The sequence below is a fragment of the Manacus vitellinus genome, unplaced genomic scaffold, assembly GCF_001715985.3.
Source record: "Manacus vitellinus isolate BGI_N305 unplaced genomic scaffold, ASM171598v3 scaffold_45_pilon, whole genome shotgun sequence".
NCBI lineage: Eukaryota > Metazoa > Chordata > Aves > Passeriformes > Pipridae > Manacus > Manacus vitellinus.
In genome coordinates this window covers 842,880-858,762 of record NW_021940571.1, presented here as the reverse complement: position 1 = coordinate 858,762, position 15,883 = coordinate 842,880, and the positions used below count along the sequence as shown (strand labels likewise).

The 15,883-nt window shown below is 49.6% G+C and overlaps 1 protein-coding gene across 1 annotated transcript in view; it reads right to left on the bottom strand.

The window, feature by feature from the left end:
- Nucleotides 1-483: 483 nt before the first annotated feature.
- The window catches only part of ARHGEF26 (Rho guanine nucleotide exchange factor 26), a 31,087-nt gene continuing 15,687 nt past the window's right edge, over nucleotides 484-15,883 (bottom strand). The window contains exons 6-14 of the mRNA XM_018079277.2: nucleotides 12,341-12,493; nucleotides 11,804-11,933; nucleotides 11,028-11,102; nucleotides 9,648-9,737; nucleotides 6,817-6,971; nucleotides 3,976-4,173; nucleotides 2,823-2,890; nucleotides 2,553-2,657; nucleotides 484-1,718 (exon numbers count right to left, since the gene is read on the bottom strand). Coding sequence (XP_017934766.1) covers nucleotides 1,576-1,718; nucleotides 2,553-2,657; nucleotides 2,823-2,890; nucleotides 3,976-4,173; nucleotides 6,817-6,971; nucleotides 9,648-9,737; nucleotides 11,028-11,102; nucleotides 11,804-11,933; nucleotides 12,341-12,493 — 1,117 coding nt within the window. The 3' untranslated portion in view covers nucleotides 484-1,575. The remainder of the gene's footprint in view (nucleotides 1,719-2,552; nucleotides 2,658-2,822; nucleotides 2,891-3,975; nucleotides 4,174-6,816; nucleotides 6,972-9,647; nucleotides 9,738-11,027; nucleotides 11,103-11,803; nucleotides 11,934-12,340; nucleotides 12,494-15,883) is intronic.

The window sequence follows — 15,883 nt, the reverse complement described above, 5'->3', positions numbered from 1 at the left end:
AAATTTGTTAAAACAGTAGCAGTCTTTTTTACTATGTTAAATAAGTCTTTGTTCAATTTACAGTTTCTGTCATTACTATTTTATCAGTCCTCTTTTAAATTAATTTACAAGGCTGTATAACCACTGTCAGACCGTCCAGGTAAGTACTTTTGTACAAAATTATTGCCTTCCTAATACAGTTTAAATTGTTAGAGACAGACATTTACAAACACCCAATTCACTCACCAATGAAATCAGCATATTACAGACTATAAAACAACCTCCAGCCCCTGTTCTGAGGCTGGGGAAGGCAACAAGAAGAAAGCCTTGGTACTACAAGTTGTCCCCTGGTTTGTAGTGAGCAGTAGTTAGCTGCTGAGTCACAGCTGGTCCTTACCCGGGGAGGGTTTGCATCCCACAGTCCCACTGAGCTCTGCTCCGCCCAGGCTGCCCCGTTCACACAGCAGGAGGGGGCACTGGGGTGTGCAGGGCCCTGTGAGCACAGCTCCTGCCAGGCTGTTCCTCCGGCACTGCCCGAGCTCTGATGGTGCCCACAACAGAGAGGAGACCTGGCACCTCAGCCAAACTGTGCAGCTCGTCACTCTCCCTCTGCTGTGGATCCCACGGGATGATAAAGGTGCAGGTAAATGGAGTTCAGCAGAACACGGAAAGAACTGATCTCCAGTACTGAAGAGCAGAAATCCCCCAGCCCCAGACCAAAGTACTTCCTGTTCCTGCAGCCCATCAAACTCCTGCTCTGAAACAGTAACTGAATCACAGGAGCTCATTAAACACCTGAGGAAACCAGGAACAAATCGGCCCCATTTCCAGCAGTTACTCTCTGCTAAAATACCTGGGCCAAGATGGATCAGCACCACCTGCTTTGCAGAGTGGGGTACCTTGTTTTTGCCTTCAGAAATCCTTTCACCACTGCAGAACTAAAAGGAGACAGTCTGAGCTGCCTGACAGTGTTTGTTAGAGACCACTCCAGCTGGAGGCACAGCTCTGGATTCTGCTGGAGCTTCTGCCAGCTTTGCTTGTGCCAAGGCCTGGGCTGTCCCTGGATTTGCACTGGAGAGGTAGGTTGGCCTTCCTGAAGTACAGAGCTGGTTATTCTAGTTTAGGTCACACAGGTTCTGACACAAGTGGGAAGTATTCCATTAACACCCTGGCTGGTACTGGGACTGTCCCACTGCAGCTCTTTGGGACACCCCCAGCATTGCTGTTCACCTCCAGCTCCATGGATGGGGCCCATGTCTGCTGTCCCGTGTCCTGTGCAGCTCTGGGGAAAGCAAGTCAGGATGCTGAAAAACGGAGGGAGCAAGAACAGAAGGAGGCAGGGATGGAGCAACTGAAGCCAGAACTGGAACACGAGTGAGAAGGATGCAGAGCTGAGCTCCCAGGACACTGCTGTGAGCTGCACTCTGCTCCTGGTCTAGCCAGGCTTCAGTTCGGAGCTCTCGGAAGGCAAAGCGAGGACGGACACGAGTATCCAAACATCAGTGCTCTGGTGAGGGGGGGTGGGCTCCGGTGCCCCCTGTCCCACAGGGAGCACCCAGCAGCGGGTGCAGAGCGTGGTGTGGGGGCAGGAACACACTACACATTGGTTTCCAGCCCCAGCAGGCGCCCCATGCGCTCCATGTTCTTGTCCAGGGTGGCACGGCAGGTGATCTCCTTGGCACACTCCATGGGGAACCAGCCCCGCTGCCCGTCCCGCAGCCGCTCCCCCTCGTACCAGCCTGCAGGGACAACAGGGACACCACCACAGCTCTGTCACACCTGGCTGGCCTGCACCGAGGTGACACTCACAGCCATCACACACCTTATACACCTGCCTTGGCACTGAGTAAAGGACCACATTAAGAGAGATGTGGCAGCTTTTAATACAGGCAGACTAGGGAAGAAAGTCTACATAAAATGTATTACACAATTTCACTAGTTTTTTTATATTGTAATTAAAATATAATTTGCAATAATGACTATACTATCACTGCAATCTAAAGAGAGCAGTGCAGCACAAGTGACAGCATCTTGGATTTCATATGTAACACTGAGTAACATCCAACTGGGATTTATCCCTCAAGTTCTGGCAGTGTCCTGCCTCCCTGAGCCAGCACATGGTGCTGTCAGTGGAGTCACAGGCATGTCCAGGCACGAACCAGTTTTGATCTTGGGGTGCTTGATGCTGTGGAAAACCTCAGCAAACTCCCTGAGCCAGAGCTGAGCCTGTAGCAGGCAGGGAAGCTCAGGCCATGGCACTACTCAGACTGGGGATGCTTCTCGTGGACAGCCCTGGCACTCACTGGAGTGTCTGAGCTCCTCATTTTTAGATAAATGCAATTTCTTATTTGTGGACATGTCAAAACCAGGCAGCACACACGTTCTGCAGCTGGTTATACTCTGCTCATCTGCTGCCCAACAGAGCCTGTCCTTTAGAAACCTGAACCCAGATGTCCAGGCTTTTCTTGGAAGCTGAACCTTTTCTCAGTTGAGGCCCATGCTATTAGAACCAATTTTTTCCAGCTGGATCTCCTGCAGAGGTGGCTATGACTGACAGCCAAACCTTCACTCACCATCATTCACTTTTTGATAAACCAGAACGACATCAGCCACTTGGAGGGACAGTTCATCGGCCTGCTTGGCTGTGTATGTCCTGATGATCTCCACCTGAGCCAGAGCTGGGGAGGAACAAGCCAGGCTCAGTTAAACCAAGCTCAGAGCAGTGCACCTCATGAAAGCACACAGACCATTTCTTTTTCAAACCTCCAGGGTGCACTTCCCCCCGTGCCCCTCCCCTGGGCAGTCCCACCCCGAGGGGCAGTCCCACCCCGAGGGTCACTCACTGGTCCTGTCGGTGTGCAGCCCGTCGCTGTCCTGCCCCAGCGCTGTGATCCACCGCGCTCTGTCGCTCCTGCAAGGCAGCAAACAGAGCCCCGTGTCCCAGATATGCTCTTGAGAGCGTCAGCACTGAGACTGCCCTTATCTCCTCCACAGTCAGCACATATCTCCTCAGCACCTGGGAGTAACCTGGGTGTATCACCAGTGTGTGTATTTTGTGCCTTAGTGACAGGACGATACAAAGGTCTAACCTAACCCCAGTTCTTTTGTCCTCAGGAGCCACACACCACATGAGGTGATAAAACTGAACAACTGTGCTGGAAATCTTTGTGTCAGAGAAAACATTTCAGTTTTACCTGCACAAAACCCTGTTCCATAGGCACTCTGACCCACCCAGCTTGGCCTTGGAGATTCCCTTCCCAGCCTGCTCAAAGTACAAGATAAGACTGTAAAAATAGGTAATTTTTAAATACAGGAATTCTTTTCAGCCTCTTCCTCTGAGTGATGATCTACTATTTATACTGCAAACAGTACAGAACAAATCAATAATAAATCTGAAGAACAAAATGTCTTTTCATCCAAAGCCCAGACAACTAAAAATGTCCTGCATTTTTTCCTCAATAAAATTGCATTTTCAAACAAGTCTGAATCATCTGCTGCCTTCATAATGAGTTCTTTCATAGAAAGCATTGATGATCTTTAGTTTCTTTCAGGGTTATTCTAAACTTTGAAAGCAAACCTAAAACTATCAATTTTTCCAGGCAGGGATATGTCTGGAGCTCTCCCTTTCATGTGTCTGTCCCGCCTCCAGCCTCCCCCGAACAAACAGACTCTCTCAGTGCTGGGGAGGTCGTGCGGAAGTTAACGGCCCTCAGAGCCAGGCTGGGCACCCACAAACAGGACCCTGGTTGTTGCTGCTCACACTGCCCAGGAGAACAAGGACCAGGCTCTCCCAGCAGGGACAGCTCTCCTCCTCCCCCTGCTGCCCCATCCACACCCGCAGCTCAGTGCCAGGGACTGGGCTCAGTGTCTGCCCGCTCCCACCCCGGGCCCTGGGACACTCCTGTCCCCGTCCTGCCACGGTGGGACAGCCCTGACCCGGGTGAGGGACCGGACCCAGCTGTGACACCCCCCGACGTTACTGCAGCCCCTACTCACGGAGTCTCTGCTCCCAGCAGCATCTCCACCCTGTCCCCCGCGTGGTTGCTGAGCACCAGCAGCCTGAAGAGGTGGGCGGCAGAGCCCCGCGAGTGCAGCACCGCGTTCCTCCCGGGAGAGCAGCCGGGCTCCTCCTCGCAGGGCTGCACCACCAGCTGCTCCCGCAGCGAGTGCTCCGTCACCGTGTAACTCTCCTCACTGCGGGACAGAGCGGCACAAACACACCCCGGGTTAATGGCTGGGTTCCACTCAGGAGGTCTGGGTGCAAACACCATTACAGAACCCACATTTAATTCCAGAGTCCAGGATGGTTCTTCCAACACCTCATCTCCACGGGTGGGGTAACAGCTCCTGCCACTGTGTTTGGTGTGAAAACCAAGCTCTTATTGGGCTCTGTGGGGTGTGTTTTCACTGTTCTGCAAATTAAATACTGAAATGTTCTGGGTTTTTGCAGAACAGCTTTGTACGTGATGGACACAGAACATGCCCCAAATGGAACCCCTCCTGCTCTGCTGCTCTGAACCAGGGAAAGGTGGGGTGGGGTGGGTCGGTTTTGTTCAGGTTTTTTTTTAAAGAAACCAGTTCAGTATTTTAGTCTGGACAACTCCTGCTTAGCCAAGGACAGAACTGGGAATGCTGCCATCATTACCTGTAAGACTTGCATCTGAGAAAGAAATGTGTCCATACACTTGTGTAATGAATAATAAATGCATTCCTTGCTAATTATCAACTAGTTTGCACATGTGCACAGCTAATCATAACTGCATTTCTTACCAGTTAATCAAGAGAAACCTTTACAAACCCCTCCTACTCCTTACCTCCATTCCACAAACCAGTGGGATCAGCCAGGGCAGGGCAGCCCTCACCCTTTGCCCTCTGTGCCTCTGGTGCCCACACAGTGCCTTGTGCTGCCTTTGGTTATGGAATCCCCCTGGCATCCTTAGACAAACCACAGGATTGTAGGTAATGCTCCCAAGAGCACTGACAGCAGGTAACATTCCCAAGCAGCAGTGACCTTTGGCCTGCCAGCACTGACTGCTCCTGCCAAGAGACTGCATTAAACCCTCAGAAGTATTAAATCTTTTTTTAATGATATTTGAAAAAGAGTTGGATTGTGTCTACACACAGAAGGAGCTACAAGGACAGCTGACAGACAAAACGTTCCCAATAAACTAAAAGCTGGGCAGTGAGTGGGGAGAAGCAGAGTTTTACTGCTCTCCAAAGCCTCGTGTACAACGACACATCCCAAGTTCCCATGTCCCCTCCTGGCCCGATCCCAGGGAGCAGCCCTTTGCCTCACTCCCTCACAGGCCCAGTGTGACAGAGCAGCTGCTGCTGCCCCGCAGGTCAGAGCCTGTCCTGGCAGAGCCACCCCACAGCCCCACAGGGACCAGTGCACGGAGGAGCCAGGACAGAGCTGGCGAGGATGGGCCGAGCCAGGGCTGCCCACGGACTCTGGGCAAGGACCAAACTGTGCCACTGCAGCGCTCACAAAGCTCTATTTTTAGCACAAAGTGATGTCTTACTGCAATGTTAAGAATCTTCTGCTCAAGGAAAAACACAAATATTTAACCTCAACTAGCAACCAACATTTCTGTCCAGTGCTGCAGTGCCGTGGCAACACTGTGGGTGGGAGCACAGAGCACCCAGAGCCCAAACTCTGTTAACAAGCTTTGTCACTTGGGCAGGGGGAGCTTCCTGCTCAGGGTATAGGGGGCTCAGAGCTATTAGTGCTGTTCCATCACATCCCTTCTACTGGGTATCCTGGGACAGCAACCATGTGAGTGTGCCAGTAACACAACAGGTTCTGTCACCGGCCTCTGGGCCCAGCTGGGATATCTCCCTTCCAGCAGCTGGAAGGTGTTACAAATCCAAAGCCCGAGTTTGGATCAGAGCTGCTGTTACACAAATCTGGTGTGTGATCGGGACAGCGACAGGGACCAGTGAACAGGGACCAACAGGGATCAAGGACCTGTCACTGCTCCCCCAGCCCCAAACTGGCACAGCACAGCAGCCCCACGTTTAACCCAGTGTGCCCCAGCTCTGCAAAGAGCTGCCAGGGAGGGGACAAGGGACTGTCTCACAAATATCCAGCACAAGCTTCAATAAACACGGAATCTCAGAGACCTTCACACCAGCACAGCAGACAGGGAGAAATCCAGGCACATTTCTTCCCAGCTTTAGAAAAAACCTCCACTTAAATAATTCTCCCCCTTCACTTTGGTTTCTCTTTGCTTAAATATTACCATTTTCTTCCCAAATGTTATATCATACCCCACTCCTCAAAATTTATTTCAATTACAGGTTTGCAGTCTCACAGAAGGGTTTGGCTGAACAGGCCAACCCAGATGCAAAAACAGTTCTTCAGAACAGTTCTCAGCCTCGGGAATAAGGTTCATTCCTCAAGTATTACCCAACAGCAGCAGCAGAGGATATCAATTCCATTCAATTTGATTATTCTACACCTCCCCTCAAATCCAGTGATAAAAATGTAAATGGAAACTGCTGGAAGTTGTACCACATCTGCCATCCTCAAAAACCACCCAAGCGTGGGGAGCGTGGAGGGGAATGGACATTCCTGCTCCTTTATCCTTCCCAAACTTCTCCCTTGGTTAAGGCATCAAGAATGAGCTTTTTAACTGGTTTGACAGTTTGGAATTTCAATTGTGTTTGCCAAAAGTAAATCCTGTTTAATGAGCAGTTACTCGTCGTTTGCACCCAGGGGCTGATGGACAGAGACTCAAATAACTGCTGAACTCATTTCTCAGCCACCACCGCGTTAGAAGTCAACGCTTCGAGGAGCTGAACACAAAGGCAGTTTTATACTGGTGAAGCTCTTACCTCTTCTTCTTGGTGATGATGAGGACATCATTGAAGAGGAAGAAGTAGACCTGCTGCTTAGAGGTTCTTTTGGAAAAAAGTCCAGTGTCTTCTACATACGCTGTTAATTCGCCCCTTTTCACCAACCACCGTGAAGAGGAAACCAGTGGAAAGGGCTGCAAGGCAAGAAAATCACATTTTAGTCCTTCAAATGTAGAGAGAGATATTTTAAAAAAATCAGAGACTGGAGTATGATGTATTTGGGGAAGATGCTTGAATAAACTCAGAGCTCAGAGATCACAAAGGGGTTACCACGGTTTAAGGGACCTCCAGCACTCCTACAACACACAGGTAACAGCTGCAAATACCTGGGAATCACTCGGGCACCTGATCATTGCTCACCAAAAGTAAAAATGAACAGACCTGACTGGTCACACTTGGGGTGGAACAGACTGTGAGACCTCCCGAGGGCAGTAAAACCGAGCCTGTCTTCCAGGAATGTGTTTGTGGCTGGCTCCTGAGGCACCTGTGCACACTGGACTGTGCTCCCGGTGCCTCCCGGAGACACTCCCTGTGCCAGTGTCACCCGGGACACTCAGCCAGGTTTGCACAAACCTTCACCCCCCAGCAGGTGCAGGTAGAACCTTCTTCCTTCCAAGGCTGTTACCACCCCACACCTCTGATGTGTTCCCATGGACTGCTGTTCTCAATAGGAGCCCTTCAAGTCCTGCCCACTGGCAGGCTTTATTTAATATGGAGAATGAAGGATTCTACAGTTTCTCTCTGGGTGAGGACCAACACCTGCAGCAAAGCCACAGAGGGTCTGAGCTGCCTGATGTGAAGGTCTGGATTTATTAACCCAAATTATTCCCAACTGCAGGAGAAACAGAGCCCACAGAAGGCCCTTTTTTTTCTCTGTGCATGACCACAAAGGGAGATGTGAGACTGTGTGTCCTGGTCACACAGAGCCTCTCTGAGGCTGTGACACAGCCCAGGGAAGGGCCACACTAATGAACACAGCTGCCTGTTTCCCCCTCATTTAAGCACCTCTCACATGCTTTTAAAACACCCCCTTCATGCAGCCTGTCAGCTCCTTCCCATTCTGCATGAACTGCCTTTGTGCATCCCTTAATCCCTGAGTTGAGCCAACCCTGCCTGTACCTGCCCAGGGGCTGAGCCAAACCCAGCCCAGCTGGGACTGGGACCCTGCTCGTGGAAGAACAAAACAGGAACTCCCAAAAATAACCCCCCACAACTTCTCTGCTGCTAAAGATGAAAAGTTGAAGAACTTCTGAACCTTGATTAAAAACTCAGTTCCAGAGATGTGCCACGTACAAAAGTGACACAAGATCTGAGTTGCTTCTCTTGTGCTCCCATGAAATTCTCCACAGTTACATCTAACAAAATAATAAACAAAAATCTCCAAACACTCTGAGGCTGGGCAAGAACAAAAATACTTTAACTAATTTATAATGGTTATAAAACAGAATTACAGCCCCATGATGATTGGTTTACAAGCAAAAAATATTTTACAAAGTTCTATTTGAGGATGAACTAAAAATTCCTCTAATCTGTACTCCAAGTGAGTTCATCCCATTTTCCTAATTGACTCTATTCCAGAGGCAGCTTGGTTTTACTTTAATTTTTCCTTAATTGCCAAAGGAGCACATCACGTGCACCATCTCCCTGCTACAGAAAACAGGCTCTCAGAACTGAAAAATGCCTTGAGCCCTGGCCAAAGTGGGGCTTCCTCTGCCAGCTGGCAACTCCTCCGACCAGACAGGGCCTGAGCCACCACAGGCTGCATTTGGGATGCACAAAGGAAAATTCTCCCATAAAAGCACAGAAGGACAAAGCCCCCAGAGCTGCTGTTGCTGCCCCAGCACCAGCACGAGCTGCTCCCCCAGAGAGGGGATGGACAGAGCCCCCGTCCCGAGGGAAGGGACAGGAACCCCCGAGGGGCTCCTGGGATTGGGAACTGAGCCCCCAGAGAGGGGCTCAGCCCCAGCACTGGGCTGGGCTCACCTGAGTATGGTATCACCACTGTCAGGAAATGGCACTTGGCCAGAAGTGTTTTATTTGTTGTTGCTGTTGCTCTACGTAAATATTAGTACTGTTTCAATTTTTAGTCAAAATTAGAGAATAAAAATCCTTTGGACAAGTTGAAAAACCTCTTTTTGGAGGCAGCGTTTCCCCCATGCCTGACCCTCCAAGAGCCACACTTTTAAAACCATGAACCTCCACTCACTACACGTCTGGTAATGAAACAATCTTCTCTCAAAGGAATCCTCACTGTGTAACAGTGTCAGACACTCAGGACAGAAATGGGATTTCAGCAAACATTGAACAGAAAACAATAAATGTACTTGAAGAAAGATCTTCAATGTCCAATAAACCCCCTGCTATATATGACTGGGTCTGCTGGTTATTCCTACCACAAAGACTGACTGGAGATGATTTTTTAACAGAAACCTGAGATGTCCCACCCTTAAGAGAAAGGACAAACATCCCCAGGATCCTTCCCTGGCCTGGAAGCTTTGTCCCAGGACATTTTGCCCATCAGGTACATGAGAACACCTCAGCACTGAGCAGCATCTCCTAATGCCAAAATCTTCACAGCAGCTTAATTTTTACAGCAAAGAATACTCTTATTTCAGTATATATTCAAAACCCTTGCGCTGTAGTGTCACCTTCTACTAGAAATGATCAAAATACTTGACCAAAATTTTAATTTTTGTCCTGACACATCAGATGGTTTCTTTGCAAGAATCACTGTGGGATATGACAACACGGTAAGAATTCCACTGCTTCCTGTGTCAATGAAATGGTCAGAAATATCCTCCTGCCCATACCTTGATTTTGAATTCCAGCTGGGAGTTAATGGTGTACATCATCTCCGTCCTCTCCATCTTCCGAGCGCCCTCGTTGCACAGACGGACCAGCTGGGAACGAGACAGGGCTGAGCTGGGCTCAGGGACTGCACCAACTGCTGTTCCCTCAGGAAAGGCACTTCCAGGGAGGCACAACCCCCCAGCAGTGACACTCCAGGCTGGGTCACCCCCAGAGGGTGTCCATGGGTGCCCAGGGCTGGCCCCACACCCGGCCCTGACCCCAAGACCCCTGACCCCCACAGCCCCCCAGGACCCTGGGAACTGGTTATTCAGGGGCAGTGGTGCAGAGCCCAGCCCAGGTTCTGGCTGAGCAGGGCCACAGTGCTCTGCTCCAGGGGAAGGATCAGCTCCACACACAGCCCTCCCCTGCTCCAGCCACGCTCTGCTCCCACACACACACCCAGCAGCACCAGTGGCACCAGTCTGGGTTCTTTTCCCAAGTAATAACCAGTAATTCTGGTGTAAAACCCATCCCCAGGGGCCCTTCTTAAATACAGCAATGTGGAGGTTTTATGCCTCAGTGCTCCTCCCACCTGCATTATTATTGCACAAAACCCACCCCTTTTCCCTCACAGTGCACAGGAATGTTCAAGGGCCAAGGTAATGTCCAGCCCCAGCAAGCAGAGAAGCAGCTTTTTGTTCTACTAAACAACACCCAGCACTTCCCATCTCACATCAGCCCATGATACACTACAGCTCCTGAAATGCTGAGATCTTGGGAGGCAAAAAACCCCAGTTTTCTTTTCATACCCCCATGTTCTGTTTTAAAGAGGTGTCTTTTCTAGAATATAAATACATTAAGCAGATCAATTGGAATTTCCCAACAATTAATCAAAACAAGGGATAATCTGCTTGCACAGGTTCAGAGGGAAGGACCCACATTTATTATCCAAGTCACTGTTGTTGTAATGTAGTCTGTGCCTGCAAACTGGACTCCTGCTCATCTCCCACCACTGACTCCTGGCAGAAAACCCTGACTAGAGGAGAGCAGCTCTGAAGCACTGACAGCAGGGCAGCTGGTTCAGTTAAGTCTGCTCAGAAGATTCAGACTTTCTTTACTGTCAGGACACTGTTCTGGGGTTTGTGATACACACAGTCCACCCTGGGCTTTCTGTTGGAACAACTGGCATGAAACACAATACATTTGTCCAACTACACAATGAAACAGGTGAACGATAAACATGAAAATTAATTCTCAAGTGACCAACAAAACCCCAAAGCAGTCAATTCTCTGGTGGGTTTCTGAAATGACAAAGGCCTGGAGGGTGATTCAGGAAGGAAAACAGTCAAAGCAGGAAAAATTCTACAGAGAAAAATTTCAGTGAGCACTTAAGAATGTACCTTGCTGACTTCTTTTAGAGCCTGCTTGCAGTTCTCATATTTTGCTGAATCCTTGGGTGTTTTCTGGCAAATGGTCTGAAATAAAACATCAGTTACTTCAGAGGACCAAGCAGCACAGACTGCAACCCACAGAGAACTCAGAGTCCATGAACAAACTGCCCAGGTGATCAAATTAATCAGTGTCCAATTTGCAAACCTACAGAACCAAATCATCAGTCCTGTCTCTGGTTCCTACCAGAGCTGGACTCTGAGCCTGGATCCCAGTTGGGTGTTCCAGCTCCTCCTCTGGTTCTGGCACCTCACCTGAACTGCCACAAGCCCTGGTGTGAACTGTGGCACCAACACTCCTGGCACTTCCATCACACTCCCGGGCTCCCCAGTCACTGCACAGGGAGGGACAGCTCAGTGCCACCCTCACACAGCTCCCCTGCCCTTGGGAATGGAGTTCATCCTTCGGGAATGGAGTTCCACTACAGACAATTTCTGTGCTGGAGCCTCCTTGGTTTCAAAATTATTGTGACCTTTACTGTACAATTTTCCTATTAGAATGTCCAAATCTTTAACTTGTGAATGGGGGTCAGGAGCAGGAGGGACCAGTCACAGCCAGCAAACAAATGCAGCAGGACTCCATAATCCACAGCCCAGGACATACAGCCCTGGACTGGCACAAGGGGGAAGATGTGGAGAGACTGGAACGAACCAGGAATTGAGTATGAGAGCATGTGAACACTGAAGGAACATGTATCAAGGAAAAACAGAGAAATAGCTGTTCTCACATCCATCAGTAAGGGGAGACGAGTGACTCTCTGCATGGGGAGGATGAGGAAGGAGATCATGGGCAAATTCCTGCAATCCTCGTGGGACTCGATCCGGGACAGCACCTCCTTAAACGCTGGATTTGTGGCTCTGGGGGAAAAGAGGGAGAGGATTAAATGGTGTTTTACCAAATAATTGTGCAAATCGCCAGATCTCAAATAAATCCTGGTTTCATTGCCAGGGAAACGTGGTTTGCAGGAGCTGGATCACCTAAGCCCGGCACTGACACCAAGCTCAGGCACTGCCATCCCTGGCTGTGAGGGCAGACCCAGGGGAGCCCGTGGGACACTGAACCGATGGAGGAAAGGGAACCAACCCCTGTGACCACGGCAGGGTTGGGCTGTGCAGCCCAGCGAGCCCCCACTCCTTGGAGGAGCGTGCAGGGCCAGCTCAGCCTGTCAGCACATGCTGGGAGCCCCAGGTTTTGCACCCAGCTGCAGAGCCTCCCCCTCCCTCCCAGCACAGGTGGTGGTGCAGTGCCAGCCCCGGGTGCTCACAGCAGCCTCTGCAGGGTGCGCTGCTGGTACACCTCGTTGGTGCAGTACTTCACGTAGGGGTCGAAGGAGGAGCCCGCGTGTTTCTCCACGATGTCACTGATGTCATCGATGAAGATGTTGTTCTGGTGCCTCGCTTCCAGCTCTTCAAAGAACCTGGGAAGAGGAAATGGGTTCCTCACTTTGACAAGAAAACAGCATCTTACTCTCATGGCATTTCCCACTTCACCTCCACGAGCCGGGACTTTACAAACTAATGACAACTGGAACGGTTGGTGACAGGGTGAGATCATCCCTCCTTTGGCAGGGCAGCGAGGGAAATCCTGACAGGACACAAATCCAGGGGTTGGTGTTCCCTGGCAGCTCAGCAGCAGTGTTGGCAGAGGCAATTCCCACTCTCCCAGTGCCAGAACCCAAACAGCATCACTGAGCTGGTCAGACCAGAATTTCCAGAAATGGGGTTGGAAAAGAAATGAAACTACTTCAAACACACATTAACACATTTCCTCTTGCAATTAAAGGCAGCACAACACCAGAAGTGCTCAATGAAATCAAGGTCTGTGTGACTGCTGAGCCAAAGACAAAAGCCATGGTTGGCAGAGGGGGACATGATGCTCATGTTTCACATCCTCCAACCCACCCCTGGAACCAAACACAGATTGGAAACACTGAAAACGGGCACAGAACCCAAAATCCTCTGCTGGCTCCTCCCCTAACCATGCTTGTTGTCCCATATGGAAGTCTCTTTGGCCTCTGGAAGCTTCCCACTCCTTTTGGCACTCTTAACTTTCCCACAGCACGAGCCTTGATTTCCACCGCACTCGCTAGAAACCTCTCCCTGTCTGGGGAGTAAGAGCTCACACAGACCAGCTCTGCAGGTCCCCACAATTCCCCCCACAGCACACCAGTGCCATCCTCACACATGCAGAGCTGCTGACAATATCTCACCAGCCCTGGCCACAGCCTTTGTACATTAGGATTCACTGCCAGAATCCTCAACTCCCTGGAGTCAATGAGCTTGTGAAAAATTCTCACATAGTAGAGAAAACATTAGTGAAATACTTGGGACTCATGATCCTACATCAAGTTCAAATATTTTGAAACCTGTTTTCTTTCATTTCAGCCCTTTATTCCATTTTCTCATCACTAACAGTGGCTCTTCTAATCTGTCACCTTTTTTCAAGTGTGCCACTGATGTTCTGCAGAGTCTGTTTTGCAAACACACCTCAAACCTGTGAGAGGAGGAGAACAGGATGAACAGCAGCTGATCACCCACGTGTGTAGGAACAGGGGTTAACTAAGTTAAGGTATTTTCCAGAGGCAGCTGCTGCACTCAGTGGCTGCCAGGCTCCCACTGGGTCAGTCACAGAGTCAGGACAATCCAGGGGATTTTGTCCCATTTTGGATTTTGTCTGGTTTTGTTAAGTTTGGACACAGTAACTGCACATGCACTGGCTGATGTTTGTGTTGGCATTTCATGGAAAACAGGGTAGCACAAAGAGGCACCACCTGCCCTACTACAGCTTCCCCCTTCCCTTCCCCTCTCAGTAGTGCTCTTTAACAGCCTTCTCACCTCTGAAGGGCAGAGTCCCCACACCCTCTGCCCCCCCATCCTCTCAAAGCACAACATATTCCAAGTTGTCCACTGTGCTGTGGATTTGGGTTGAGGGTCAGGACATCCCACTCACTGCTCCCAGAGCTCCAGGGACACACACTGAAGGCAAGAGCTGCCTCAAGTGTCACTGGGGTTCAAGAAGGTAAAAAAACAATTAAAAAATGAAATAAAAGAGAGTCTCCAAGTCACAGAGTCTGCAATTTCTCATGAACCACAACAGATTCCCACCACTGCCCACCAGGAACTGGGATTCCTCACTCTGCTCAGACATATTTACAGCTGGGAGAACCTCCCACTGCTGCCAATTTACTGTGCTCAGGAAATGAGGAAATCCAGAGTTTCCTGCTGGGTTATGGCACCCTGACAAAGTGTTGGACCCTGCTGGGCCACAACTTCCACTTTTAGAATTTATCTGGTGCTTCATCAATGACATCAGACACAGTCACTGTAAGATTCGTAAAAATCTGGGATAAAGAAAAAAGGGAATAGAGGGGCAGAGAGAAGCAGCACCCCCAAGTCCATCCCCCCAACATGTACTACAAGGAAATCATGCACTGAAGCTTGAATCAAAGGTTGTGGTTTTTCACATCCAATCTGCTAATTCCTAGATACAATCAGTGAATCAGACACATCATAAACCCTTTCACTTATAAATTTAGGACATATTCTGTCACATCTCAGGACTGAAGGATGGAGTGATTAAATTCAATTTAACCAACTAGGAATTAGCTGTGCTGTGTGATGCTTTTTTTGCTGAATACCAGAAGGATTTATTTAAAGAATCTGTTTCTGTTAATTCCAGAACTTTTCAGGTTGAAGTTACATCCAATTAAGTGGAAGTCAAACAGCATCACAGGACAGAATTTGATTTCCCTCATCTTGCCCTTATGTTGTTTAAAAGAAACATCCAATCTGTACCACTCCAGCCCCTCCCCTAAAGGCTGAGGGCCAAATCCAGGACTGCAGGTTTAGCTCATTCCCTGTTTGTTTGTGTCCAGCACAAGCTCCAGAGACACCGGAGCTCTGGCAGTGCTGGCTCTGCCCTGTGTGCCAACAGTTTCCTCCTCACAGCTCTGGTGGCTCCTGGAAAGGCTCTTCCCTTGTCTCCGGGCAGATCAGCTCCTGGAATGACCCCCAGGAACAACTTCTGACACTTGCTCAGGCAATTCCCTCAGGCTGTTCATTCCTCCTCACTGGCACTGCTTTATCCAGGACCGACAGCTCCCAGCTCCTCCAGGACTCCCGTTAATTGGGGTGTTAATTGGGGTGTACAGTCACAGACCCACACGCTCCAGGAGCAGCCCCAGTTCCCCACAGCCCACCTCTGCAGGGCCCCAACAGCTCGTGCCCAACTGCCCAAGTCCCACCACAGAGTTCTGCTCCAGCACAGCCCAGGGTCCGTTCTGGCCAATGTTTCTCCTCAACATTTACTCTCCCTTCACCCCTGGATAAATGAGCAGGACTTACATTCCCACAAATACTGGATCCTACCATCTGCATATTCCAAAATTAGGCTGCACTGGATTAAGAATTGTTGCTCAGTTTGTGAGGTTATCAGGCCTGGTGTCTGACACAAGGCAGACTGTCCTGCACTCAGCTCGAGTGCTGCTGCTGCCACAAGGCCACCCAGGAACAGAAACAATCCACTGCAGTGGCAGAGAGCACAATTCACCTTCCTCCTCCCAGAGATAAGGGAACTGGAATAACAATTGCCAATTTCAGATAACTTCAGATAAAAGTAATAAAGATTTCTGATTAGACTCTCCAAATGTGAATCTTCTCACCAGGAACAGAAGCTGAACATCTGCATCACTCTGGTTATTTGGGGAAGGGGAGGGGGATTTAAAATAGTAAAAATGTGAAAAAATCCATCATTTTTTCCATAGAATTTTTATGCTGAATCATAATCAGAGCTTTTACAAAAACCTAAA